Raw genomic sequence first — 27,688 nt, forward strand, 5'->3', positions numbered from 1 at the left:
CCATCATGTTTTAATTATATTGGATAATCTGCTTCACAAAACACAGAACGTTTGTATTATTAAAGATGAGATAATAAAATAATTCAAGTTATTTGTATTAATACAAAACAAAAAACGTGCCCTAAAAACCTGAAAGAAAACAAATACACTGCTGTACAAAAGGTGTGTGCTTCAGTTCCTTTGAATCTGAACATCTTGTTTGACCGATTGGTGGCGCTGTGACTTCAGATGATTTGGCTTTTGCAAGAGACTACTTCTGCAGATAAATTAAAGGCATTAGATAATGTGTTGGCACCCTGTGGTAGCATCTAGTAAGAATCATTCACTGAACAGTACATGCAGGTAAAATTGCATTTGGGTTTTATTAATAATATATTTGTGTGTCCACTGTGAGCATCTACAGTGCTAAAGCATGTGTCCATACTGCATATATTAGTATCTGGCTCTATTATCACTCAATTTACAACAAGGTTAGAGCCACATGATCTGTATCTGACATGTAAAAAATAAATGTTGTAGTACAATGTTTTACACTAAATATAAGTACACAGAAAGTAAGTATACAGTTGATCTGCAAAGCATTTAGCATGTTCCTAGAAAGGCCGTTATTAAAAAAGGCACTGCGCTATTTACACAAAAGCAGCAAATACACTCAATTGCTGAAACAAGGATGTTGCTTTTCATGTTTTTATCCGCTCCATTGGTTCTGTCCATGAGGATGTCTTTATTGATCTGGAAGAAAACCAAAATAAGTTATTATCATTGGGTCATTTCTGCTCATGGTACTATTTTTGAATACAACAATGTATAGTAAAGCCAACTAATTTGTGTGTGAAAATATGTACATTTGCCATTTATGAATTATGATGTTTTAAGTAATGTTTCATTAAACCCAAACATGTCTGGAAAACAACATGCTGTATATAAGAAAGACATGAAAATGCACAAAAAGTGTAAAAGCTTTATTTGGTGGATTTGATCATTGCTGAAACTGGCAACTGTGTTTGAACATATTTGCACAGCACACAATAAAAGCTTTTAGTATATTCATGTGTATATGTATTAAAGTGTTTTGTACTTGACTTTACCTGCAGCCACGTTTGAGTAAAGGCTCTCTTCTGGTTCATTACTGGCACCTGCTAGAAGGATTAAAATAATGTATCAAAGGACATTCCTGTTCTTTATTTAGAGACTGCTGGCCTACAAAAGCATCTCAACCATTGCATGTAGTATTTGTATTACTTCATGTTAAACACAAATTAAATACTGTACCATTTCCAGCTTCTACAGGCTCTCCGATTCTTCCATAGAGACAACGATCACCTACAGAGAAGTGAAAATCAAGCCATGGTTACACCAATCATTTTAATCACAATTAAGGATAAGAGTTAAAAATACTGTAAATCATATTATAAAACCGGAGAAGGGCTGACCATGGAGGAGAGTAGAATATTCTGGCATGTTTAGAATTTCATCCTGGTTGATCATGTGGTCTGTAGCAGGGCCCTGATTGGTGCTCTGAGATCTTGTGGGACATACACATGAAGATAATGAAGTGGATTGAATTTAACATATAACTGCTGTAATGTTCAAAATGAGATAAAAGAGGGTTGTACCGACCTGATGAAGACTGAATCTGTAGAATACAAGAAAAACTTAGTTACATTGTTTTTGAATTGCAAATGTGTGATTTTGAGTAATTACAGTTTAATTCATTTGATATCAGATGAAAAGGTTCTTACCTTTTGATTTTCTGTAGCAATACAGGGACAGAAGCGGGAGAATTATCAGTAAAACTCCACAAAGCAGCCCAACAGTCAACAGGACGGGAAATTGAGAGACTTTTCCAGGCCGAGAAGCTGCTAATATAAATAACCTTAATTATTATTTTTGTATATAACACTTTCCTCAAAGCACTTCACAGGAACAGAGCTTCAAGGTCAGAACAAGCCTCAGAAATCTCTAAGATAAATAAACAATGACAATCAAAAAATGTTTTAAAAACCTACATTCACACATTGACACATACATGTACAACTATGGAATATACAAAACTGTACAAATACACTTACACATAAATCATAAATATTTACACACTTATTGGAACAAATTCACAAAATACACTATAAACCCCTGTTCACATATCTTATATTTGCAATGCTGCTCATGTAATCATGGTCATATGAATGTTTTAAGACTGAATACAGAACTGGAAAAATATATTTATTTTTCAAAAACTAAATTGTATAATTCAGAGGAAACTAAGACAACTTTGAATTCAGTATTAACGGTCTTTTTTAGCTCTGACTCAGCAACACATCTCAAAAAGAGGAAACTGTTTTTTATCATACTCACATTTTACTGAGAACCAACTCTCTGGTGACGTCCAACCATCTGCTGAATCTCTCTGTTTACATTTATAAAAGCCTTCATCTGACTTTGACACTGCAGAGATGGTCAGCTCCCTTCTGGTATCATTCTGGATGAGTTTGTCATTTTTATAGAAATCCGCATTATAAACGGTTTCTGTCTTTAACTTGCAGCTAAGAGTGGCAGGAAGTCCCTCGGCTACAGGTCGGACAGGGCTCACCAGGATAATATCATCATCTGTTTAAAAATAATCAAAGAATATAAAGGCTTTATCAGAGACATCAGCTTTTGCAGATTTAATACGTTTATGCAAAACCGGCCTTATTTGGCGAAGCTGAAATGTCAGGTAGATGTACAGTATGAGGACATTAAAACACAGAATATTTTCTTTGATCTTAGAGAGAAGTGACCCTGGAAATCATTCCGCAAATTGGGCTTTTTTATAAAGTTTTACTAATTTGAAGAGACGTTTGGCTAATGCTTGTCACCTTCACATTTCAGAACAATATAATACTTCAGAAACAAACATTTTAAATAATTAAAACTCACCATCTTTAGTGATGTTGACTGCATTACTGAACTGTCCTGTTTCAGACTCACACCAGAACACTCCACTAAGCCATCTTCTGGTTATTGTGCATGTGGATCCAGTCATTGTCCCCCAGATAGAACAGGGAAGAAGAAGGTTGTCAGGTTGTGAAAACTTCATCACTCTCCACTCAGTGGAGTTTCCCTCACAGCTCAGTGACACAGACGTTTCGGTGAAGTGCTGCACACTGTCAGGACTCACTGTGAGAGACGCTACTGAATTAATATCTGAAACACACAAAGGGGACAAACAAAGCATTTATTTGTATTGAAGGCAACTTGAACGTTAAAAAAACAAGAAGCATTTAATCAACAATAAAGAGTGAGTGTCTAATTAAAGCATGTAAATATTATTTTGCGAATTTTTGAGTGAATTTCTGAATGTAAAGAATTTGGAGTGGTTTGTAACATTGGGGAACTTTTATGTAGAACATAACAAAAAGGCATATCCAAAATATCCCAACACTCAAAATAAATGGAGTCCTCCATTTAAAGGTTTATGGGGCATAGAACAAGAAAGAAAGAAGGATCGAAGAAAGAACATATATGAAAGCTAATACAAAAAATAAGAACAAAGCTATTGAGAGAATGAGAAGAATGGATGGATGTAAAGAAGGACAAATTGAAAGTATCAGTCCTTCAAACCTGAACCACAGCTTACATTGACCTGATGCTTGTGTGAAGGAAAAGTTACCAAAATAAGGGAATTCCTACCATTTTGCAATAATGGAGAAGTCAAATCATACTGACCTCCAGACCAGAAAAACGTAGGTTTGGTGTATGAAGTGTAAAACACTGGATCTCCCCTTCCTGCTATGCACACATATCCTGCTGTGTGTGTTTGTCCATCAATGATGAAGAGATGGTGTTCAGTCCCATTCTCGCTGCCAGGTAGCAGCTCATAGCTGTAGGAGTTGTCTGACTTTTTGGGAACAGCCTTAAACCAGTAGAAGCTCCAGCCAGCAGAAGGATGATCAACCCTGCAGTTCAGAGTTACTGAGGCTCCAGGACTCGGCCATGATGGAGACACAGTGAGGACAGGCAGAGGTTTGTCTGTTGGAAAGTGATTTAATAATAAACTTATGATTTATATTTGGTGGGTAACACACTCCTTGCATCCTACATATTGTATACAAACCTGTAAATCACATTCAAAGGTTAACTGTCCTTAATATAATAACAAAATAAAATAATATTTGTATTTACAGCAAAAACAGTAAACTGATGATGTGTGACTTACCCAACCTGGTCTCACCAGAATGCGTGACTCCACCACGACTCCTTAACACCGCATTGCGTGGTGGAGTCACGAACTTTGCTACATTTACGTGACTGCACCACGCAAACAACCCCAATGTAAAGTGAATGAGGCTCCTTTGTCGTGGTGCACACACGCATTTCTACAACGTCCAGCAGTGAGCTTTTATTCTATAAAACGTTTTTAAAATCTACTTTATAGCTTGTAGTAACTCACAGGAGGCTTCTTTTATTTTATTTGTATTCATAATAATTTTTATTTTTCGTCAGAATGTATTATGATGCATTATTCACCAATGTTTGTTCTCAAAAAACAATGCATTGTGTGTAATACAACTGTGATTTTTATTAAATTAGTTCGTTTTTAAGGAAGGCCAGAGCTTCAGCTGTGTCAAAGAGATTGTTCCCTTTAGTTAACGTTATTTAAAAGATAATTATATTCCTATTTGATCAAGTACCCTTTATTGTATTACGGACCCAAAGAGCTGAGCGTCCATTCCCATTGGATAACGGAGCATTTTACACCCGGAAGTAAGTATTCTCCTTACTGTCCATTGATTTTATTTACAGTGATATCTGCACTACTCATCAACTCAAAAACACCAGATTATCCTTGTTAATTACACAACATTGATTGGTTTAAATTGTGTGCAATGCTTTTGTATTTTCCCCTTTCGATTCGGAGAAACAAATATGTTTTCGGAGTGTGTGGATGGTAGAAGACACTACACTACCCAGAATCCTCAGCTATTGTTCCGCTTTGCCTCAAGCTCTGTGATTGGTTGACCTCCAACTGCATTCCAATGAAAAAAACGTTTCGTAAAAGATCAAATCATACTTTATTCAGCAGTGCTTGCTTTACTCTTTGAAAGTCATCACATGAATGCATTGTAATGAATGGTTTGGCTGCATTAAACATTACACATCTGTCGTAGTTCTTTATTTATCTACAGAGATCGAGCCTCAGAATAGACCGGAAACTATTCTTTTACCGTTCTATTTTAATTTCACAATAAAGTTAGTAGTAATAATTTGTTTTGATATTATTGTTTTTTATTAACTACTAGACCGCTGGGTCATGTTAAGACCATCTTTTCTGTGTTGCTGTGGGTTTTTTACATCGCTTTTGTGTTACAAATATCAAAACAATAACAGAATATATCCGTCGTAAACTAAACCAGAAACAGCAGTATATTTTATTTTGTTAACACTGTAAACTTGACAGCTTTTTAACCCGCACCTCCTACTGGTTAAAGCACGTTATTACACGTTTAGAGTAATGCAATGCAGGTAGATTGGGTTGCTTTTTAATGACTGTTTTAAAATGCCTTTTTCTTAATGTCTTTCATTTTTGTAAAGCACTTTTGAATGTGTTATATTTGATGAAAACATTTAAATATTAAGAGTACATACTCTTAATATAGTGGGAAAGTGGAAGGTCAATGATATAAATAATATAGAATAGAAAATATCAAGAAGATACTGTAAGTGATCTCTACAATAAAACAGTTTAGTGCCTGATAGGAGGATGTGCAAAACAGACAAACTAATAAGGCTTTATTTAAACATTAAAGAATACTTTAGGTTAAGGTCTTCTTTTAAATAAGAAAAAAGCTTTGGGGGTATCTACAGATATTAAGCCTGACAAAGTACTTAACGTCTAATATATTGCATGGTTTGTTTTGGAACTTGACAATCAACTTTCCTTCAATGTTAACTATGTTGAAGCACTTATTTTAACTGATATTATACATATTAATTATACTCTTATAAGATGTATGTAGATAGTATAAGAAATGTGCAGAATATGTTTAATGGTGGAGGTACACAGATATCGATAGATGTCTTGTGATGCACTGTTGATGAACCTGTGACCCAAGTGTTTCATTCATTGCATAACTACACCGTAGTTGTGTATATGATATGTCAATAAACCTTAGAAAATCTTGAAATCTTGAAAGGGATGTGCAAAATAGCTATTATATACAGTTTTTAATTAACTATTAGCAGAGAATAACGAGTAATGAATATGCTTTATAGGGATCTGCAGATACATATTTAGTCTTCTCAAGCACCCACTACCAAATATCTCGCCTGATTGTTGGCTGAATTCACTGAATTTTACTCAGGTGTAACTAAAGTCTGATTTAAGGGTTGTTTATATTTCACATCATTAATCCAAATCTGTAAAGTAACTAAAATAAATGTAGTGGAGTAAAAATACCAGGTTAACCTTAAAGAAAGCCCTCAGGATTATAAAAGACCCCCATCACCCCAGCCACAAACTGTTCTGTCTGCTGCCGTCTGGCAGGCGGTACCGCAGCATCCGGACTAAAACCACCAGACTCAGGGACAGTTTCATCCCTCAGGCCATAAAACAATTAAACACCTGCACTTAGAAACAACATCCATAACATTCATCTGGCTGCTACTTAGAAATTATTTATCTAATATATCATATTCCAATCACTTGTATATAGACTCGTATTGCACAATTTCACTTTTTACTATTTTACTATTTTTCTTTTTGTATTTACTTGCACTATTTGTTCTGTGTAGCCTATCTGTTTTATTGTGTTGCACTGTTGGAGGAGCCTGTAACCTAAGGAGGGGGGGGGTAGGACACGTTCTAAGCACATGGTGTAGTCCCATAGCTGAGGATTCTGGGTAGTGTAGTGCCTTCTGCCATCCACACACTACGAACAAATATTTGTTTCTCCGAATCGAAAGGGGAAAATACAAAAGCATTGTACACAATTTAAACCAATCAATGTTGTGTAATTAACAAGGATAATCTGGTGTTTTTGAGTTGATGAGTAGTGCAGATATCACTGTAAATAAAATCAATGGACAGTAAGGAGAATACTTACTTCCGGGTGTAAAATGCTCCGTTATCCAATGGGAATGGACGCTCAGCTCTTTGGGTCCGTAATACAATAAAGGGTACTTAATCAAATAGGAATATAATTATCTTTTAAATAACGTTAACTAAAGGGAACAATCTCTTTGACACAGCTGAAGCTCTGGCCTTCCTTAAAAACGAACTAATTTAATAAAAATCACAGTTGTATTACACACAATGCATTGTTTTTTGAGAACAAACATTGGTAAATAATGCACCATAATACATTCTGACGAAAAATAAAAATTATTATGAATACAAATAAAATAAAAGAAGCCTCCTGTGAGTTACTACAAGCTATAAAGTAGATTTTAAAAACGTTTTATAGAATAAAAGCTCACTGCTGGACGTTGTATAAATGCGTGTGTGCACCACGACAAAGGAGCCTCATTCACTTTACATTGGGGTTGTTTGCGTGGTGCAGTCACGTAAATGTAGCAAAGTCCGTGACTCCACCACGCAATGCGGTGTTAAGGAGTCGTGGTGGAGTCACGCATTCTGGTGAGACCAGGTTGGACTTACCGTTAGATACTGTCAATGTGAAGACATCACTCCACAGCGTTTCAGACATTTCACCTTTCAGTCTGCCCACACACTGGTATTTCCCACTTCTTGATGAAGGAGCAAGGTGAGATTTCTGAGGTGTTTCTGACCCAGGTGTCCTCCAAGAAAACTCCCACTCATAGTCTCCTCCATCCTCAATTTCACATGTAAGAGTGAAGGTTTCTCCAGAGTATATCTGAGGCCAGTTGGGTTGCAGGGTCACAACAGCCCTGTTTGTGACTGTTAACCATCAATGAGCACCAAAAACAAAGGCAATGTTAGACATGAAACATAGCATTTTTTGTGTCAAATACATCATTTGTTTTTCTGTATGACATAATATTAGATGTTTTAATTACCGACTGCATCGCTGTACTCTGTGTAGTAAACAGGGTCTCCTCTTCCTCCTCTGCACCAGTAGACGCCTCCTCGTGAGACACTGATTCTGTCATTTGTGAGGAAAACAACATCTTGTGTCTTCAGGGGTTCAGAGGTTTTCTCTTTTTTGTACCAGAAGTATCTCCAACCAGAAGCTGATGATGGTCCTACAGAGCAAGTTAGAGTCACATTGCCCCCTCCTGGAAATATGTATCTCAGCTGGGCCTTTAGTTTTGCTGTTTAATGTAGAATAAAGGTACAAATGTTTACAAAATGTTAGTTATTGTCCCTGTAAATAAGCCTAGCTTGACAAATAATACAAATGTGAAAATATAGTGAAATAACTATGCTTATTTTCTATTTATAACCACTGAAGTAGTTGGTTAACCTTGTGTAGAAACGCACATAAAACGGGGTGAAAATGTCAAAAGTCTTTTTTTTCTTTGTTCATTGTCCAGTGCTTCTAAGATTAGGCAGATATTATAATTCTGTTTCATTTTGGGATTACTAAATGTCTGAAGCTTTTGGGTATGAAAACTACTTACGTTCAGTTCTCAGTTTTATTGGTTCAGATTCTTCATCGCCAAATTTACAACAGTAAGGGCTCCCGTCTGACATTACTTGAACGGTGTTGTTTGACTGGTGGTTTCTGTCTGTTGTGATCAATGATCCGTCTCTGAAGAAGGCAGCATTCCCCTCTCTCTGAAAACGATACCTACAACGCAGAGTCACTGATTCTCCTTCAAACAAAGTGGACGCAGGACTTTCCAGTATCACGTTTTTGTCTGTGTAACACAAATGATTCATTATTATAGTAAACAGCTCAATTAATAACACATTAGTACAACAAATACTTCCAGTTATGAAAAATACATTTTCACATTTCATGAAAAAGGAATACAATTTTACCTGCACTGTTTGAATAATTACTGTTAAGCACATTAAGGTGTATTAGTTTCTCGAATATATTGGTCTTTCTTCATAATTTGTCACAATTAATAAAGTATAACAAGGTTTGTTGGTAAAGTATTATCTTTATGTAAATGCTTTGAGGTAAGAAGCTGATCCCTGTCAGTCTTTTTGTACTTATTTTAATACTCATGATTTTGTGATAACACAAAGCACAGGATTGTACAGTATACTTCCCCTGCCTATACAGCATCAGTGGAGCTGTTCAAACGTTAAAACATTAAAATAATTTACAAATTATATATTAGAAATGGTCCATACTGGATGTTCATATCAACATGGCTCATTCATTAAAAAAAATGCTTTTATTGAACATGGTCATGGTGGTATTACTTTGATCACTTACCTGATACATTTAGATAGATTGTATTGCTTCTCTTTGATGATCCCCTGTGCTGAAACAAGCACTTGTATTCACCACTGTAGCCTGTAGCTAGAGAATGTAATGTTCTGAACTTTTGTTTGCTGAAAGAGAAAACCTCTCCATGCTGGTTGTGGATTGAGTAATACCAGTCACTGTCTTTGTCTCCTGTAATGTCACACTCGAAGGAAACAGACTCTCCAGTAAAAAAAGTTGTCGAGTTTGGCTCAATGGTCAGCACAGCATCTAGAAACCATCACAAGATACATGAAGTAAAATGTGTTTTCTTTTTGTCAAAACATTTATAATAAATTGACAAAACGGAACAAACAAAAAAGAGGATGTTGTTTGGAGAGTTACATAAGTAGATTTTTGCTTTACTTATATATTAGTAAACAACAAGAAAGAAAATTGTATAATCACCTTGAGCTTGTCCACGGTAAAGTAAATTCAGCACTGAAACAAGTATGAAACTACATCAGACATTATTAAACTGTCTGATTATCAAACATATAACCTCAGGCATTTAAAAAGTTGTATCAATGGCAATTAAAACATTAAAAGTACTCACAGAAAAACCCCAGTAGAGAGAGCAAAGTGTGTCCCATCTTCACATCCAACACTGATAATATGTTCCTCTGCTTATGAGAAATTATTCTACTTTGTGTAAATAGAAAGATTGAAACTGCAGCATATGAAGAGAAATCAGGAACTAGAGAGAAACAAATGCAATATAATATTGGACACGGAAGTTGTTTTTTTAACTTCTTTTAAAAAGTACACAGTCTGGGCTTCCTTCCCTTTTACACAGAGCTCAAACAACTGAACAGCTTTTAACACAGCACATTTTTGTACACCTTGGTTTAGGTATCCTCTAATGATGAAGAGAGATAAGGTATTAAAATATCCTCACTGTTGTAGATTAGATCATCCTGTGGGCTCGTGCTTCTGCACAAATGGTCAGTAATTATTAATGTTTCTCTGACTGCTGCATGAAGTCAAACAGTTGTCTTTTCTAGAACAAATTAAGTGATCAAATTGCATGCGTCATACTCACTTTATAATCCATGGGCCTTCTCACCAATATTTCATATGGAAATGTGTGTTTAACAGCTTTAACCAAATAGTTGAACTGCAGTGCTGGAGTGTTCTGGAGGAATTCAAGTTTAAGTTTAGAAACAACCTCACCCACAGGAAGTCTCTCATAGTCTCTCTACCAGAAGTGAATGTGAAGAGAGACAAAGTCCTGCCCCCTCCTCGAGATAGACTCCATCTACTTTAAGGGGGCATAATTCCATATCTATATCATTAGTAATGAAGCAATCATTTGAATACAGAAAATATGTTTTGTCTAGGCGCAACCTTTGATCCACAGTCGAACAAAGATTATGTTAATTCAATAAAAATGATCTAAATAACTAAATACCACAGCACTTCAGTAGTTGTGTAGTTTTAAATGTGGTGGGTAGTCAAAATTGAAAGCTTCCACTTCCATGCATCAGTGCAAAGCTAAGGAAGTGAACCGTACGCAGTCAATTGTTTAGTTATTAGTTAGAGAGTTACATTGACATGACATCAGACCCTGGTGCCAGACTTCAGAAAGATTATTTGTGTAGAGTAGGTAAATATATCAGATAAAGTAGTTTGACACCACCTTGTGGTCATATATCGAAAGAAAGCTTCAAATATAACTGCTCAGTGACTGGAGAAAAAATGTAATAAAATATCCTCAGTAAAACATACTTACATAAATTGGACAAACTAATGTTGGCTGTAGTGCGTTAGTAGATTCCCTTCTTCTATCTCTCTACATAGAGAATACTGGATGTTTACCCATGGACAATGTAGGAACAAAGTACCATATATTCACATTTTGAGACATACAAGATAATAAAGTGTAAGTACTAGCATAAAACATATTATATATTAAGTGCATTAAGGGTTTTGGTTACCATTTTTTTATTTTAATGACAATAGTATAATCAAAAATATAAAATGTTCTGCCTTGTTTTCTTCCTGGAGAGGCTTTACTGCTTTGATTTAATTGAAAGCATGAAATAAAGATAATACTTGTGGGTTGTTGTTTTTCTATTACTGAGAAATTCCATCATGTTTTTAGTTATATTGGATAATCTGCTTCAGATAATACAGAATGTTTGTATTATTAAAGATGAGATTAGATAATCCAAGTTATTTGTATTAATACAAAACAAAAAACGTGCCCCAACAATCTGAAAGAAAACAAATACACTGTACAAAAGGTGTGTGCTTCAGTTCCTTTGAATCTGAACATCTTGTTTGACCTATTGGTGGCGCTGTGACTTCAGATGTTTTGGCTTTTGCAAGAGACTACTTCTGCAGGTAAATTAAAGGCATTAGATAATGTGTTGGCACCCTGTGGTAGCATCTAGTAAGAATCATTCACTGAACAGTACATGCAGGTATAATTGCATTCAGGTTTTATTCATAATATATGTGTGTGTCCACTGTGTGCATCTACAGTGCTAAAGCATGTGTCCATACTGCATATATTAGTATCTGGCTCTAATATCACCAAATATACAATAAGGTTAGAGCCACATGATCTGAATCAGACATATAACAGATGATGTTGTAGTACAATGTCTTACACTAAATATAAGTACACAGAAAGTAAGTATACAGTTGAATTGCAAAGCATTCAGCATGTTCCTAGAAAGGCCTTTATTAAAAAGGCACTGCGCTATTTACACAAAAGCAGCAAATACACTCAATTGCTGAAACAAGGATTTTGCTTTTCTTGTTTTTAACCGCTCCATTGGTTCTGTCCATGAGGATGTCTTTATTGATCTGGAAGAAAACCAAAATGAGTTATTATTATTGGGTACTTTCTGCACATGGTACTGCTTTTGAATACAACAATGTATGGTAAAGCCAACTAATTTGTGTGTGAAAATATGTACATTTGCCATTTATTAGTTATGATGTTTTAAGTAATGTTTCAGTAAACCAAAACATGTCTGGAAAACAACAAGCTGTATAACAATGCACAAAAATTGTAAAAGCTTTATTTGGTGGATTTGATCATTGCTGAAACTGGCAAGCAGCACAGCACATTATAAAAGCTTTTAGTATATTCGTATGTATATGTTTTAAAGTGTTTTGTACTTGACTTTACCTGCAGCCACGTTTATGTAAAGGCTCTCTTCTGGTTCATTACTGGCACCTGTTAGAAGGATTAAAATAATGTATCAAAGGACATTCCTGTTCTTTATTTAGACACTGCTGGCCTACAAAAGCACCTCAAACATTGCTTGTAGTATTTGTATTACTCCATGTTAAACACAAATTAAATACTTTACCATTTCCAGCTTCTAAAGGCCCTCCGATTGTTTCATAGAGACAACGATCACCTACAGAGAAGTGTAAATCAAGCCATGGTTACACCAATCATTTTAATCACAATTAAGGCCAAGAGTTAAAAAATAAATCGTATTATTAAACCGGACAAGGGCTGACCATGGAGGAGAGTAGAATATTCTGGCATGTTTTGAATTTCATCCTGGTTGATCATGTGGTCTGTAGCACGGCCCTGATTGGTGCTCTGAGATCTTGTGGGACATCCACATGAAGATAATGAAGTGGATTGAATTTAACATATAACTGCTGTAATGTTCAAAATGAGATAAAAGAGGGTTGTACCGACCTGATGAAGACTGCATCTGTTAAATAAAAGAACAACTTAGTTACATTGTTTTTGAATTGCAAATGTGTGATTTTGAGTAATTATAGTTTAATTAATTTGATATCAGATGAAAAGGTTCTGACCTTTTGATTTTCTGTAGCGATGCAGGAACAGCAGAGGGAGAATTATCCGTAAAACTCCACAAAGCAGCCCAACAGTCAACAGGACGGGAAATTGAGAGGCTTTTCCAGGCCGAGAAGCTGCTAATATAAATAATCTTAATTAATATTTTTTTATATAACACTTTCCTCAAAGCACTTTACAGGAACAGAGCTTCAAGGTCGGACCAAGCCTCAGAAATATCTAAGATTAATAAACAATGACAATTAAAAAATGTATTAAAAACCTACATTCACACATTGACACATACATGTACAACTATGGAATATATAAAACTATACAAATACACTTACACATAAATCATAAATATTTACACACTTATTGGAACAAATTCACAAAATACACTATAAACCCCTGTTCATATATCTTATATTTTCAATGCTGCTCATGTAATCATGGTCATATGAATGTTTTAAGACTGAATACAGAACTGGAAAAATATATTTCTCTTACAAAAACTAAATTGTATAATTCAGAGGAAAATAAGACAACTTTGAATTCAGTATTAACTGTCTTTTTTAGCTCTGACTCAGCAACACATCTCAAAAAGAGGAAACTGTTTTTTGTCATACTCACATTTTACTGAGAACCAACTCTCTGGTGACGTCCTACCATCTGCTGAATCTCTCTGTTTACATTTATAAAAGCCTTCATCTGACTTTGACACTGCAGAGATGGTCAGCTCGCTTCTGGTATCATTCTGGATGAGTTTGTCATTTTTATAGAAATCCACATTATAAACGGTTCCTGTCTTTAACTTGCAGCTAAGAGTGACAGCATGTCCCTCAGCCACAGGACGGACAGGACTCACCAGGATCATTTTACCATCATCTGGAAAAGAAAAATCAAAGAATATAAAGGCTTTGTCAGAGACATCAGCTTGTTTACGTTTATGCATAACTGGTCTAATCTGGCAGAAGCGGAAATCAGGTAGATGAGGAAAATAAAACACAGAATATTATCTTTGAGAGGAGTGACCCCGGAGTACACTTCTTAAATTAGACTTTTTTATAAAGTTTTACTAATTTGACGAGACGTTTGGCTAATGCTTGTCACCTTCACATTTCAGAACAATATAATAATTCAGAAACAAACATTTTAAATAAATAAAACTCACACTCCATAGTGATGTTGACTGCATTACTGAACTGTCCTGTTTCAGACTCACACCAGTACACTCCGCTAACCCAGCTGCTGGTTATTGTGCATGTGGATCCAGTCATTGTCCCCCAGGAAGAACAGGGATAAAGGTAGGCAGGTTGCCAAAAGCTCCTCACTCTCCACTCAGTGGAGTTTCCCTCACAGCTCAGTGACACAGACGTTTCGGTGAAGTGCTGCACACTGAGATGCTGCTGAATTCAAATCTGAAACACACAAAGAGGGGACATTTAAAACATGCAAACTGTAAAAGACAATGCATGGGTACAGCAAAACCTCCACTTAATTTACCCTGAAAAAACAAACGGGAACAAACTAAAGTAGGAGGAAAACTAAACTGAAGGAACCAGTGCCCTTAATATCACACAACTACATTTTTTAATCATATGTATTATTACATTAAACACAAGGGACACTGGCAGGCTGAACAAGCTTGTGAGGAAGGCTAGCTCTGTAGTTGGAGGACAATTGGACAATCTGGAAGAGGTGGCAGAGGGGAGGACGAGGAGGAAGCTAGACAGTATCCTAGAGAACCCCTCCCACCCACTCCATGCAGAGCTAGTGAAGATGAGGAGTACGTTCAGCCACAGACTCATCCCTCCACGACACAGCACCAAGCGCCTCGGACAGTCCTTTGTGCCTGTAGCTATCAGGCTGCACAACAAGGGGTCAATAATGTGAAACTATTACTAGACATAAATACACGCTGTTTCCACAACCCATGTTAATATATCTAATATGTAATATATGACTCTATATGTATATATGTCCATTTTCATTTTCATTCATTTCTTACCTATAGTTTATATGACCAAATATGTATATATGCTTGTTTTAATATATATATTTTATTCATTTCTTATTTCATAGTTTCTCATTATTATTATTTTTAATTTTAATCGCTGATCTTATTTTTGATTGTATTAATCTGTGTGAAGCTGTGCTATCCTGTTTTTCACTCTCACCCTGTTGCTGTTTAAACAACTGAATTTCCCCACGGGGATTAATAAAGGTCCATCTTATCTTATCTTATGTCTGAAACAATATTACCAGCAGATACATATCTTGAAACATATTCCCAACTAAGAAGAATTAAGAAAAAACTTACCAGTTAAGGTATCTAATTATAATGTATTGTAGAAGCCTTATATTATTAGGTTTTGGATTTACAAAGTCTAAGGTTTGAATCATGGCAAACAACAACTCATGTGTCAGGATGAAAAGAGGGTCATGAGATTAACTCGTGTTAAAATTCAGTCCAGAAGCTGAATAAATTCATCATCATTCTGTTTTAGAGAATAGTTTTGAAAACTGAAATATGACCTGGTGTAAAAGAAAAGTTCCCAAAATAATTTATTCCATTTTGCAATAATGGAAAAGTCAAAACAAACATGCCTACAGACCAGACAAACTTTTATAAATGCATCTGGTGGCCTAATGATGGTACAAACTACAGAAAGAAAGAAAAAGGAAGAACATACTGACCTCCAGACCAGACAAACTTAGGTTTGCTGTACGAACTGTAATACACTGGGTCTCCTCTTCCTGCTCTGCACACATATGCTGCTGTGTGTGTTTGTCCATCAATGATGAAGAGATGCTGTTCAGTCCCTTTCTCGCTGCCAGGTAGCAGCTCATAGCTGTAGGAGTAGTCTGACTTTTGGGGAACAGCCTTATACCAGTAGAAGCTCCAGCCAGCAGAAGGATGATCAACCCTGCAGTTCAGAGTTACTGAGGCTCCAGGACTCAGCCATGATGGAGACACAGTGAGGACAGGCTCAGGTTTGTCTGTTGGAAAGTGATTTAATGATAACGTTATGATTTATAATTGGTGGGTTACATGCACTCATTGGATCCTACATATTTCTTGCATACAGTATGTAAAAAACAAATGTAAGTTTGAACTGTCCTTAAATATAACAACCAAAATACTAGTTATCAGTTATTTTGTTTATAAACAGTAAAAAAAAGTCAACTGATGATAAATGACTTACTGTCAGATACTGTCAATGTGAAAACAATCCATTTGTCACAGGTAATAAAGTATAACAAGGTTTGTTGGTGAAGTATTATCTTTATGTAAATGATTTGATATAAGAAGCTGATCCCTGTCTGTCTTTCTGTTCTTATTGTAATACTCTTGATTTTGTGATAACACAAAGCACATGATTGTATACTGCCTATACAGCATCAGTGGAGCTGTTCTCATAAATAAATAAAAAATGCTTTTATTGAACTTGGTCATGGCGGTATTACTTTGATCACTTACCTGATACAGTTAGATAGATTTTATTGCTTCTTTTCTTTGATCCCCTGTACCGAAAAAAACATTGGTATTCACCACTGTAGCCTGAAGCTAGAGAGGGTAATTTAAAGCTCTCATGTTTTTGGTAAGAGAGAAATTCTCGACCATCCCTTTGGATTGAGTAAGACCAGTCTCTGTCTTTGTCTCCTGTGATGTCACACTTGAAAGTAACAGACTCTCCAATAAAAACAGTGGTCCAGTTTGGCTCAATGGTCAGCACAGCATCTAGAAACCATCACAAGAGACATAAAGTAAAATGTGTTTTCTTTTTGTCAAAACATTTATAATACATTGACAAAACGGAACACACAAAAAAGAGGTTGTTTGTAGAGTTACCTACAGTAGGTAGGTTTTACTTTAGTTGGTAAACAAAAATAAAGAAAATTGTATAATTACCTTGAGCTTGTACACGGTAGAGTAAATTCAGCACTGAAATAAGCATGAAACTACATCAGACATTATCAAACTGACAGAAATTAAATATATTATAACCTAAGGCATTTAAAAAGTTGTATCAATGGCAATTAAAACTGGAAAAGTACTCACAGAATAACCCCAGTGCGCAGAGCAAAGTGTGTCCCATCTTCACATCGAACACTGACTCTCTGTCTCTCACACATACGTCCACTTTAACACTTGAAACAAATTGAGGAAGACTAACAGAGCACTGTGGGAGGAAATCTGATCTGATGTCAACATGAGCTCATTGGTATTTTAAAGATTTCCTGAGAATAACTAGTCTCTCTTTCCTTCCTGTTTTACATTGGCATGACTAATTCATGCTCATGCCATGCAGATACATTTTAACTTCACTCTCGACCAATATCCCACTTTAAAAAGGCAGAGTAAAAAGTCATTTTTGCTCAACTCATATCTAAGTAAAAATGAATGGCATTATTATACTTGTGTTTCATAGGCAGATATATTTAACGCCAACAGTTAGATGGTTCATCGAGACAACTGCAGAATAATTTAACCTCTTTTCATTCTTTACCTGAACTTTATTGCAATTGTAATTCTGATCATTTATCAAAAAACACAAGACAAATGTCAGGATTTTTTGGGGTAAAATAGCCATCTTGTAAACCTCTAATATTAGATGTTTCTACTGCTTCATCACTATAGTAATAACAAGGGCCGATGATTCAAAGTGACACATTTTTGGTCACATCTCAGCTCTTGCACCTCTAAATTCCTTCTGTCGCCTCAAAGTATGATCCCCAAAATAAGAGGGAAGATGATGAAACAAATCAAACACCTTGTGTAAAGAAAAATCAAGGAGAAGCACTTAAGCAAATAAAGTTTATTGATGCAAAACAAAGCTTACTTTTTTTTAAACACACCTAGATTAAAGCCATATGATGCATTTCCTTTAAATGATTTGCTATTACATTAACTGCACAAAATACTGTCTGATAAATGGAGAGCAAAGCTGCAAATAAGGTTTAATAAACAAAGGTTTCGTTTTGGTATGTTGTTTCCATTCGTCTTGTCCTTACAGAAGACATTGTTCGATCTGGAAGAAAACCAAAGAAGAAAGAGATGACACTTTTTAAAGAATTAGAGTGTTTCATGACATATTAATCCCATTTACAACATATTTAACAACATACGAAATAAATAAAGTGATTGATCTGAATACTTACATGATGTTACGCTGCATTTTTACCAAGAGCTGTTCCTGGTTTGAGTTCAGAATAAACAGTTTCATCCGCTGGTGCAGGACTTGACTTCCCTATGAATTAAGAGATTATTATTATTTATTTTTTACAGTATTCTCCCAGTTAGCAATGAAAATGTACTGGTATACATTTTCCTCACAAGAGGGTAGAGTGATAGTTTGATAGAAGGAATTGCTCATTATGATTCACAACAGTTAAACATGTATGGATACAGATGAATGAAATGTCACATGCCCTGATGTTTATTTCATGAATGCATAGAATTGGCAGATAATTAAATAAACAAACATTGACAAAGTTATGTGTAGGGTTTCAACATTGCTGACTTTGGCAATACCTTGTGGTAGCTTTTAAAATGACACCCTAGCAGGCAGCATGTAACCCAACAAAAACTTAAAGAGAGTAGTATTTCATCATACCTGCAGCTGATGCCATCTGCACATGTGAGTAAACACAATCCTCCGGTTCATTTTTCTTCCCTGTTAGACGGATCAGGAGAAAGAGTGAAAAGACAAAACTTTACTTAATTTAGGCACTGCTAGCCTACAAAAGCACCTTAATTATTGAATGTTATTACGACATAAAATCAAATACTCACCCTTCTTAGAAATGTGTTTGAGCTCGACCACAGAATATGTGACATCCATGGATTCATCTGAAATATACAATGTATTTTATATTTCAAAGAGTGAACCGTGAATTGTCATATTCCAGTATTTATATTTACTATACTGTACCATTTGCAGGTTCTTCTGGGCCTTTGATTGTTTCATAGAGACAAGCATTATCTGAAGAGTAATCAAAATCAAACCAAACTCATATTAAAATCCCTCTATATGAACTCCTACATATTTTTAAACAACTAATGAGAAATGGAAATGCTACTCGGTTAATAACGTTAACAATAAATTCAAAACGTATTAAGGATTCAGGCTGACCCTGGAGAACAGAAGCATATTCTCTTTGGTTAGTTTCGTCCTGGTTGATCATGTGGTCTGTAGCAGGGCCGTGATTGGTCCTCTGAGATCTGGTGGGCAAAACACATGTAGTAAATGAAGTGGATTTATGAAAGGAACATATTACTGCTGTCATGTTCATAATAAAAGAAAATGGAGTGTTGTACCAACCTGCTATAGCATGAATCTGTTAAAAAAAAGAAGACATTTGCTGCTATTTTATTATGCATTGCGTTCTACTGTTAAAACAGTACATGTGATTACATTACTGTATATTCTATCTTGTATCAGAAGAAAATGATCTCACCTTTTGACTTTCTGTATGAATACAGGAACAGCAGCAGGAGAATAATCAGTAAAACTCCACAAAGCAGCCCAACGATCAGCAGAACGGGAAATTGAGAGTCTTTTCCATGCCCGGACGCTGCTATTATAAGTAATCTTTAATAATATTTATTCATAAAAAAACGTTCCTGTTATAGATTAACTGTATAAAACATTTCTCTAACACAAACACAGTTTAATTCAGATCAAACTAAGCTATCTTTATCTCAGGCTGTAACACAGCTTACAAAAAAGGAAGGGTTTTTAAATCATACTTACATTTTACTGAGAACCAACTCTCTGGTGATGTCCAACCATCTGCTGAATCTCTCTGTTTACATTTATAAAAGCCTTCATCTGACTTTGACACTGCAGAGATGGTCAGCTCCCTTCTGGTATCGTTCTGGATGACTTTGTCATTTTTATAGAAATCCACATAATAAACAGCAGCTTCATTATTTAACTTGCAGCTAAGAGTGACAGGAAGTCCCTCAGCCACAGGACGGACAGGACTCACCAGGATAATATCACCATCTGAAAAAAATAATATAAATGCTTTGTCAGAGACATCAGCTTTTGCAGATTTAATATGTTTAGGCACAACTGGTCTAGTCTGGCAGAAGCTGAAATCAGGTAGATGTACAGTATGAAACAATGAAACATACAGAATATTATCTTTGATCTTTGAGAGGAGTAACCCTGGGGTTCACTTCGCAAATTAGCCTTTTTTTTATAAACTTTTACTCACTTTGAAGAGACGTTTGGCTAATGCTTGTCACCTTCACATTTCAAAACAATATAATATTCAGAAACAAACATTTTAAATAATTAAAACTCACACTCAATAGTGATGTTGACTGCATTACTGAACTGTCCTGTTTCAGACTCACACCAGTACACTCCACTAAACCAGTATCTGGTCATTGTGCATGTGGATCCAGTCATTGTCCCCCAGGAAGAACAGTGATGAAGGAAGCCAGATTCATACAACCTCATCACTCTCCACTCAGTGGAGTTTCCCTCACAGCTCAGTGACACAGACGTTTTGGTGAAGTGCTGCACACTGTCAGGACTCACTGTGAGAGACGCTGCAGAGTTAATATCTGAAAAAAAACACAAAGAGGGGACATTTAAAACATGCAAACTGAAAAAGACAATGCATGGGTACAGCAAAACCTCCACTTAAATTACCCTAAAAAAGGCAAAAAGAGATTAAACAAGCCTAAAAAGTGAGTGTTTAATCCATAAATATATTGCAGTTGTTGAGTAAAAAATATAAATGTTGTCCATTTAAAAGTCCTACTAAAGTAGGAGGAAAACAAAATAGAAAGTACCTGTGCCTCAATTTCTAAATGTGTTAAGTATATGTATTGTTTATGTGTTAAACAAAAAATATTACCAGCAGATAAATATGTTTAAAACATATTTAGAAGCTGAATCAGTCAATCTTCATTTGGTGTAAATGAAAAGTTCCCAAAATAAGTGACTTTATTCCATTTTGCAATTATGGAAAAGTCAAAACAAACATGCCTCCAGACTAGACAAACTTTGATAAAGAAATATTTTGGCCTAAAGGTGGTGCCAACCAAAGAAAGAAAAAAAAAGGTTAGAGCATACTGACCTCCAGACCAGACAAACTTAGGTTTGCTGTACGAACTGTAATACACTGGATATCCTATTCCTGCTCTGCAGTAATATATTGCTGTGTGTGCTTGTCCATCAATGATGAAGAGATCCTGTTCAGTCCCATTCTTGCTGCCAGGTAGCAGCTCATAGCTGTAGGAGTTGCCTGACAGTCTGGGAACAGCCTTATACCAGTAGAAGCTCCAGCCAGCAGAAGGATGATCAACCCTGCAGTTCAGAGTTACTGAGGCTCCAGGACTCGGCCATGATGGAGACACAGTGAGGACAGGCTCAGGTCTTTCTGTTGGAAAGTGATTTAATGATAAAGTTATGATTTATAATTGGTGGTTTCCATGCACTCCTTGGATCCTACATATGTTCTACATACGTATAAAACAAACTTAAGTGTGAACTGTACTTAAATATAATAACCAAAATACTAGTTATTAGTTTTTCTTTTTAAATAAAGCACAAAAAAGTAAACTGATGATACATGACTTACTGTCAGATACTGTCAATGTGAAAACAATCCATTTGTCACAGGTAATAAAGTATAACAAGGTTTATTGGTGAAGTATTATCTTTAAGTAAATGCTTTACTTTATATCAATGATATAAGAAGCTGATCCCTGTCTTCTAATTATTATTTTAATACTCGTGATTTTGTGATAACACAAAGCACAGGATTGTACAGTATACTTCACCTGCCTTTACAGCATCAGTGGAGCTTTTCAAACGTTAAAACATTAAAATAATTTACAGATTATATATTAGAACTTGTCCAAACTGCGTGTTCATATCAATATGGCTCATAAATAAATAAAAAATGCTTTTATTGAACATGGTCATGGTGGTATTACTTTGATCACTTACCTGATACATTTAGATAGATTTTATTGCTTATTTTTGTTGATCCCCTGTGCAGAAAAAAGCATTGATATTCACCACTGTAGCCTGAAGCTGAGGGTAATTTATAGCTCTCATATTTTTGGTACGAGAGAAATGCTTGACCATCCCTTTGGATTGAGTAAAACCAGTCGTTTTCTTTGCCTCCTGTAATGTCACACTTGAAGGTAACAGACTCCCAGGGGGAAAAAGTGGTCAAGTTTGGCTCAATGGTCAGCACAGCATCTAGAAACATATCACAAGATAGATCAAGTAAAATGTGTCTTCTTTTTGTCAAAACATCTATAATACATTGACAAAACGGAACAAACAAAAAAGAGGATGTTGTTTGGAGAGTTACATAGGTAGATTTTACTTTAGTTAATATTCAAAAAGAAAGAAAATTGTATAAGCACCTTGAGCTTGTCCACGGTAAAGTAAATTCAGCACTGAAACAAGTATGAAACTACATCAGACATTATCAAACTGACAGAAATCAAACGTATCATAACATCAGGCATTTATAAAGTTGTAGCAATGGCAATTAAAACATGAAAAGTACTCACAGAAAAACCCCAGTAGAGAGAGCAAAGTGTGTCCCATCTTCACATCCAACACTGATAATCTGTTCCTCTGTTTGTGAGAAATTATCCTACTTTGTGTAAATAGAAAGATTGAAACTGCAGCATATGAAGAGAAATCAGGAACTACAGAGAAACAAATGCAATGTAATATTGGACACGGAAGTTGATTTCTAACAGTCTGCGCTTCCTTCCCTTTTACACAAAGCTCACACAACTGAACAGATTTTAACACAGCAAATGTTTTTGCACCTTGGTTGAGGTATCCTGTAATGATGAAGAGGGATAAGGTATTACAGTTTTAAGAAGGAGATACAATTGCAGGTGTCATACTCACTTTATAATTCATGGGCCTTCTCACCAATATTTCATATGAAAATGTGTGTAACAGCTTTAACCAAATAGTTGAAATGCAGTGTTGGAGTGTTATGGAGGAATTGAAGTTTACGTTTAGAAACAACCTCACCCACAGGAAGTCTCTCATAGTCTCTTTACCAGAAGTGAATGTGAAGAGAGACAAAGTCCTGCCCCCTCCTCGAAATAGACTCTACCTACTTTAAGGGGGCATAATTCCATATCTATATCATTAGTAATGAATAAATCATTTGAATACAGAACATATTTTTGGTCTAGGTGCAACATTGTATCACAACAGTTGTACATAGATGACTTAATGCCATAATAATGATCAAAATAAATAAATAACACAACACTTGAGTAGTTGTTAAGTTTTAAATGTGGTGGGTAGTCAAAATTAAAAGCTTCCACTTCCATGCATCAGTGCAAAGCTAAGGAAGTGAACCGTAAGCATTCAATTGTTTAGTTATTAGTTAGGAGTTACATTTACATGACATCAGACCCTGCTGCCAGACTTCAGAAGGACTATTTGTGTAGAGTAGGTAAAGTATCAGATAAAGTAGTTTGACACCACCTTGTGGTCATATATCGAAAGAAAGCTTCTAATATAACTGCTCAGTGACTGGAGAACAAATAAAATAGAATATTCTCAGTAAAACATACTTACAAAAATTGGACAAACTAATGTTGGCTGTAGTGCGTCAGTAGATTCCCTTCTTCTATCTCTCTACATAGAGAATACTGTATGTTTATCCATGGACAATGTAGGAACAAAGTACCATATATTCACATTTTGAGATCATACAAGATAATAAAGTGTTGGCACTAGCAGAAAACCTATTATATTTTAAGTGCATTAAGGGTTTTGATTACCATTTTTGGATTTTATTGCCAATAATAATTTGGAAAAATATCAAATGTTCTGCCTTGTTTTCCTCCTGGACAGGCTTTACTGCCTTGATTGAATTGAAAGTATGTAATAAAGATAATACTTGTGGGTTGTTGTTTCTCTATAGGTAACAAGCGTATGAGAAATTCCATCATGTTTTGAGTTATTTTGGTTAATCTGCTTAACACAATACAGAACATTTGTATTATTAAAGATGATATAATAAGATAATCAAAGTTATGTTTATTAATACAAAACAAAAAACGGGCCCCAAAAATCTGAAAGAAAACAAATACAGTGTACAGAAGGTGTGTGCTTCAGTTCCCTTGAATCTGAACATCTTGTTTGACCTATTGGTGGCGCTGTGACTTCAGATGTTTTGGCTTTTGCAAGAGACTACTTCTGCAGATAAATTAAAGGCATTAAATAATTTGTTGGCACCCTGTGGTAGCATCTAGTAAGAATCATTCACTGAACAGTACATGCAGGTGTAATTGCATTTTGGTTTTATTCATAATATATTTGTGTGTCCACTGTGTGCATCTACAGTGCTAAAGCATGTGTCCATACTGCATATATTAGTATCTGGCTCTAATATCACCAAATGTACAACAAGGTTAGAGCCACATGATCTGAATCAGACATGTAACAGATAATGTTGTAGTTCAATGTTTTATACTAAATATAAGTACACAGAAATACAGTTAAGTACAGTTGAATTGCAAAGCATTCAGCATGTTCCTAGAAAGGCCTTTATTAAAAAAGGCTAAGCGCTATTTACACAAAAGCAGCAAATACACTCAATTGCTGAAACAAGGATGTTGCTTTTCATGTTTTTATCCGCTCCATTGGTTCTGTCCATGAGGATGTCTTTATTGATCTGGAAGAAAACCAAAATGAGTTATTATCATTGGGTACTTTCTGCTCATGGAACTGTTTTTGAATACAACAATGTATGTTCATGCCAACTAATTTGTGTCTGAAAATATTTAAATTTGCCATTTATTAGTTACGATGTTTTAAGTAATGTTTCATTAAACCAAAACATGTCTGGAAAACAACAGGCTGTATATAAAAAGGCATTAAAATGCACAAAAAGTTTAAAAGCTTTATTTGGTGGATTTGCTCATTGCTGAAACTGGCAAGCACATTATAAAAGCTTTTAGTATATTCATATGTATATGTATTAAAGTGTTTTGTACTTGACTTTACCTGCAGCGTTTATGTAAAGGCTCTCTTCTGGTTCATTACTGGCACCTGCTAGAAGGATTCAAATAATGTATTAAAGGACAATTCCTGTACTTTATTTAGACACTGCTGGCCTACAAAAGCATATCAACCACTGCATGTAGTATTTGTATTACTCCATGTTAAACACAAATTAAATACTGTACCATTTTCCGCTTCTACAGGCCCTCCGATTGTTTCATAGAGACAACGATCACCTACAGAGAAGTGAAAATCAACCACGGTTACACCAATCATTTTAATCACAATTAAGGCTGAGAGTTAAAAATAAATCATATTATTAAACCGGAGAAGGGCTGACCATGGAGGAGAGTAGAATATTCTGGCATGTTTTGAATTTCATCCTGGTTGATCATGTGGCCTGTAGCAGGGCCCTGATTGGTGCTCTGAGATCTTGTGGGCCAGACACATGTAGTAAATGAAGTGGATGTATTAAGGAACATATTACTGCTGTCCTGTACTGTTAAAACAGTATGTGTGATTACATTAGAGTCAATCTTATATCAGAAGAAAATTAAATTACCTTTTAATTTTCTGTAGCGATACAGGAAGAGCAGCAGGAGAATAATCAGTAAAACTCCACAAAGCAGCCCAACGATCAACAGGACGGGAAATTGAGAGTCTTTTCCATGCCCGGACGCTGCTATTATGAGTAATCTTTGTTAATCTTTATTTTATATTAAACGTTCCTGTTATAGATTAACTGTATAAAACATTTATCCTACACAAACACAGTTTAATTCAGATGAAACTAAGCTTTCTTTATCTCAGACTGTAACACACACTCAAAAAACTGACTTTTTGGTGTAGTAAAATATATTTAATTAACTGTCGTACTTTTTACATGGTAATATCAAGATTCACAAAGAACTAGAATTTCTTAAGTAACATTTTAAATGTATACACCTTTTATTCATGTAATACATTTACAGTGTGGGAGGAGTACGTTTTATTATATATTTACTCATACTATTTAAATGATTTATAGTCACTGCTCATAAACCTTAAAATACTAAGTAAATGTTAATCTAAAACCATAGTAGCTGTTTGAATCCGCGCATGCGTCTTGACAAGACAAGATACCCGCGTTTTTGGACGACGGTGCAGTTGGGTTTGCAGTTGCACATTTGAAGGCTGTTGGAGGAGCTGCATGGCTGGAAAAAGAAGTGTTGGTAAGTTATTGTCTCTCTGTTTAAGACTTATATGTGTCTTTGTGCATAATAGCCTGATTCTTGTTTGCTTGAACCATGTTAACGTTTCTGTGCATTAGTTCACAAAGTTGAGAGATTATGTTTTAGATATGTTACGTGCTGTTAGCTAGCTAACCGCAGGGTTGCCAACTCTCACGCATCTGGCGTGTGACACACGCTTTCACTCTCAATCTCACGCTCTCACGCTGCCCAAACTATTCTCACGCCAAAAACAAGAATACGAAGACTAGAAACGGTTTTGAAAACTTTTGTCACGTAGTGATCGTCTTCTCAATAGAACATTGTAGTGCCGAGAGAAGGGAGACGGAGGCGGTGCATCGGAGGTGCAAATCTGGCTTTATTGAGGAGCAGAAATACACATGCTGTCGGGTCGAGCCGAGAAGAGTAAGAGAAAGTGAAAGGGACACACACACTGTAGGTACCGTCAACATATATGTCCGGGCGGAAACAATACCCCCAACCTGTAGTTCCATGCGTGAATTATGTACCCTAGTTAAATAGTGGTCACTACACAAGCCCCCCCAGAATTCAACCATGGACACAATCCTCGCGTCCGGGAGGAAGCACCACAGGGGCCGAGGAGGGCGGGCCATGGAACGGGCCGTCGTCAGGGGGCCGCAGGAGAGGGTCGCGTCGTGGGGACAGGCGTGAAACACCCGGAGGTCCCCAGCAGGGAGGAGCGCTGCCCGGCCGCAGGTGAAGGCACAGCGGCGGCGGGCACGAAGTCCTCGGGAGGAAGGAGCCGTGTCCCCGGGAGGAGGGAGACGTGGACAGGGGAGAGGCCAGACGGGGCGCCGTCGAGGCGAACCGTGAGCCGCGGTCAGAGGAGAGGCCAGGCAGGGTCCCGAAGCGCGCCACCCGCGGGCCGATGAAGGCACGGGTGACGTTCGAAACCGCCGAGGCGAGGGAAGAGGCGAGACGGGGTCCAGAAGCGCGTCACCCACGGGCCGAAGCAGCCGCGTGTGACGTCCGAAACCGCCGTCGAGGTGGTGATAACAGCGAGAGGGTCCACACGAGGCCGACCAGACATGGTCGAACCTCCTCTCAGGCACCAGAAAAAGCTCAAAAATGGTCGTCCCGTCCACGAACAAAAACAGGTGGGCGAAATAGCGAGAGGATCCACGCGAGGCCGACCAGACTTGATTGAACCTCCTCTCCGGCACCACAAAAAAACAAAAATAAAAATAAAAAAACAGTCGGATGTCAGCCGCTAGCTACTGTGGCTAGCCGTTGTTAGCTGTTGCCAGCTGCTAGCCG

At 36.4% G+C, this 27,688-nt stretch overlaps 1 protein-coding gene across 1 annotated transcript in view; it reads right to left on the reverse strand.

Moving 5' to 3' along the window:
* LOC117498006 overlaps window positions 1–27,688 on the reverse strand; it is a 145,359-nt gene that overhangs the window by 90,255 nt on the left and 27,416 nt on the right. The window contains exons 2-20 of the mRNA XM_034150052.1: window positions 22,712–22,852; window positions 22,562–22,594; window positions 22,134–22,391; window positions 21,259–21,561; window positions 20,477–20,740; window positions 19,917–20,171; window positions 19,621–19,740; window positions 19,485–19,500; window positions 19,296–19,384; window positions 19,095–19,145; window positions 18,956–19,012; window positions 18,777–18,836; window positions 18,332–18,410; window positions 17,222–17,310; window positions 17,072–17,104; window positions 16,640–16,900; window positions 3,709–4,011; window positions 2,920–3,186; window positions 2,356–2,607 (exon numbers count right to left, since the gene is read on the reverse strand). Of these exons, the coding sequence (XP_034005943.1) occupies window positions 2,356–2,607; window positions 2,920–3,186; window positions 3,709–4,011; window positions 16,640–16,900; window positions 17,072–17,104; window positions 17,222–17,310; window positions 18,332–18,410; window positions 18,777–18,836; window positions 18,956–19,012; window positions 19,095–19,145; window positions 19,296–19,384; window positions 19,485–19,500; window positions 19,621–19,740; window positions 19,917–20,171; window positions 20,477–20,740; window positions 21,259–21,561; window positions 22,134–22,391; window positions 22,562–22,594; window positions 22,712–22,748 (2,827 nt within the window). The 5' untranslated portion in view covers window positions 22,749–22,852. The remainder of the gene's footprint in view (window positions 1–2,355; window positions 2,608–2,919; window positions 3,187–3,708; window positions 4,012–16,639; window positions 16,901–17,071; window positions 17,105–17,221; window positions 17,311–18,331; window positions 18,411–18,776; window positions 18,837–18,955; window positions 19,013–19,094; window positions 19,146–19,295; window positions 19,385–19,484; window positions 19,501–19,620; window positions 19,741–19,916; window positions 20,172–20,476; window positions 20,741–21,258; window positions 21,562–22,133; window positions 22,392–22,561; window positions 22,595–22,711; window positions 22,853–27,688) is intronic.

This window comes from Trematomus bernacchii, unplaced genomic scaffold, assembly GCF_902827165.1.
Source record: "Trematomus bernacchii unplaced genomic scaffold, fTreBer1.1, whole genome shotgun sequence".
In the NCBI taxonomy this organism is placed as follows: Eukaryota; Metazoa; Chordata; class Actinopteri; order Perciformes; family Nototheniidae; genus Trematomus; species Trematomus bernacchii.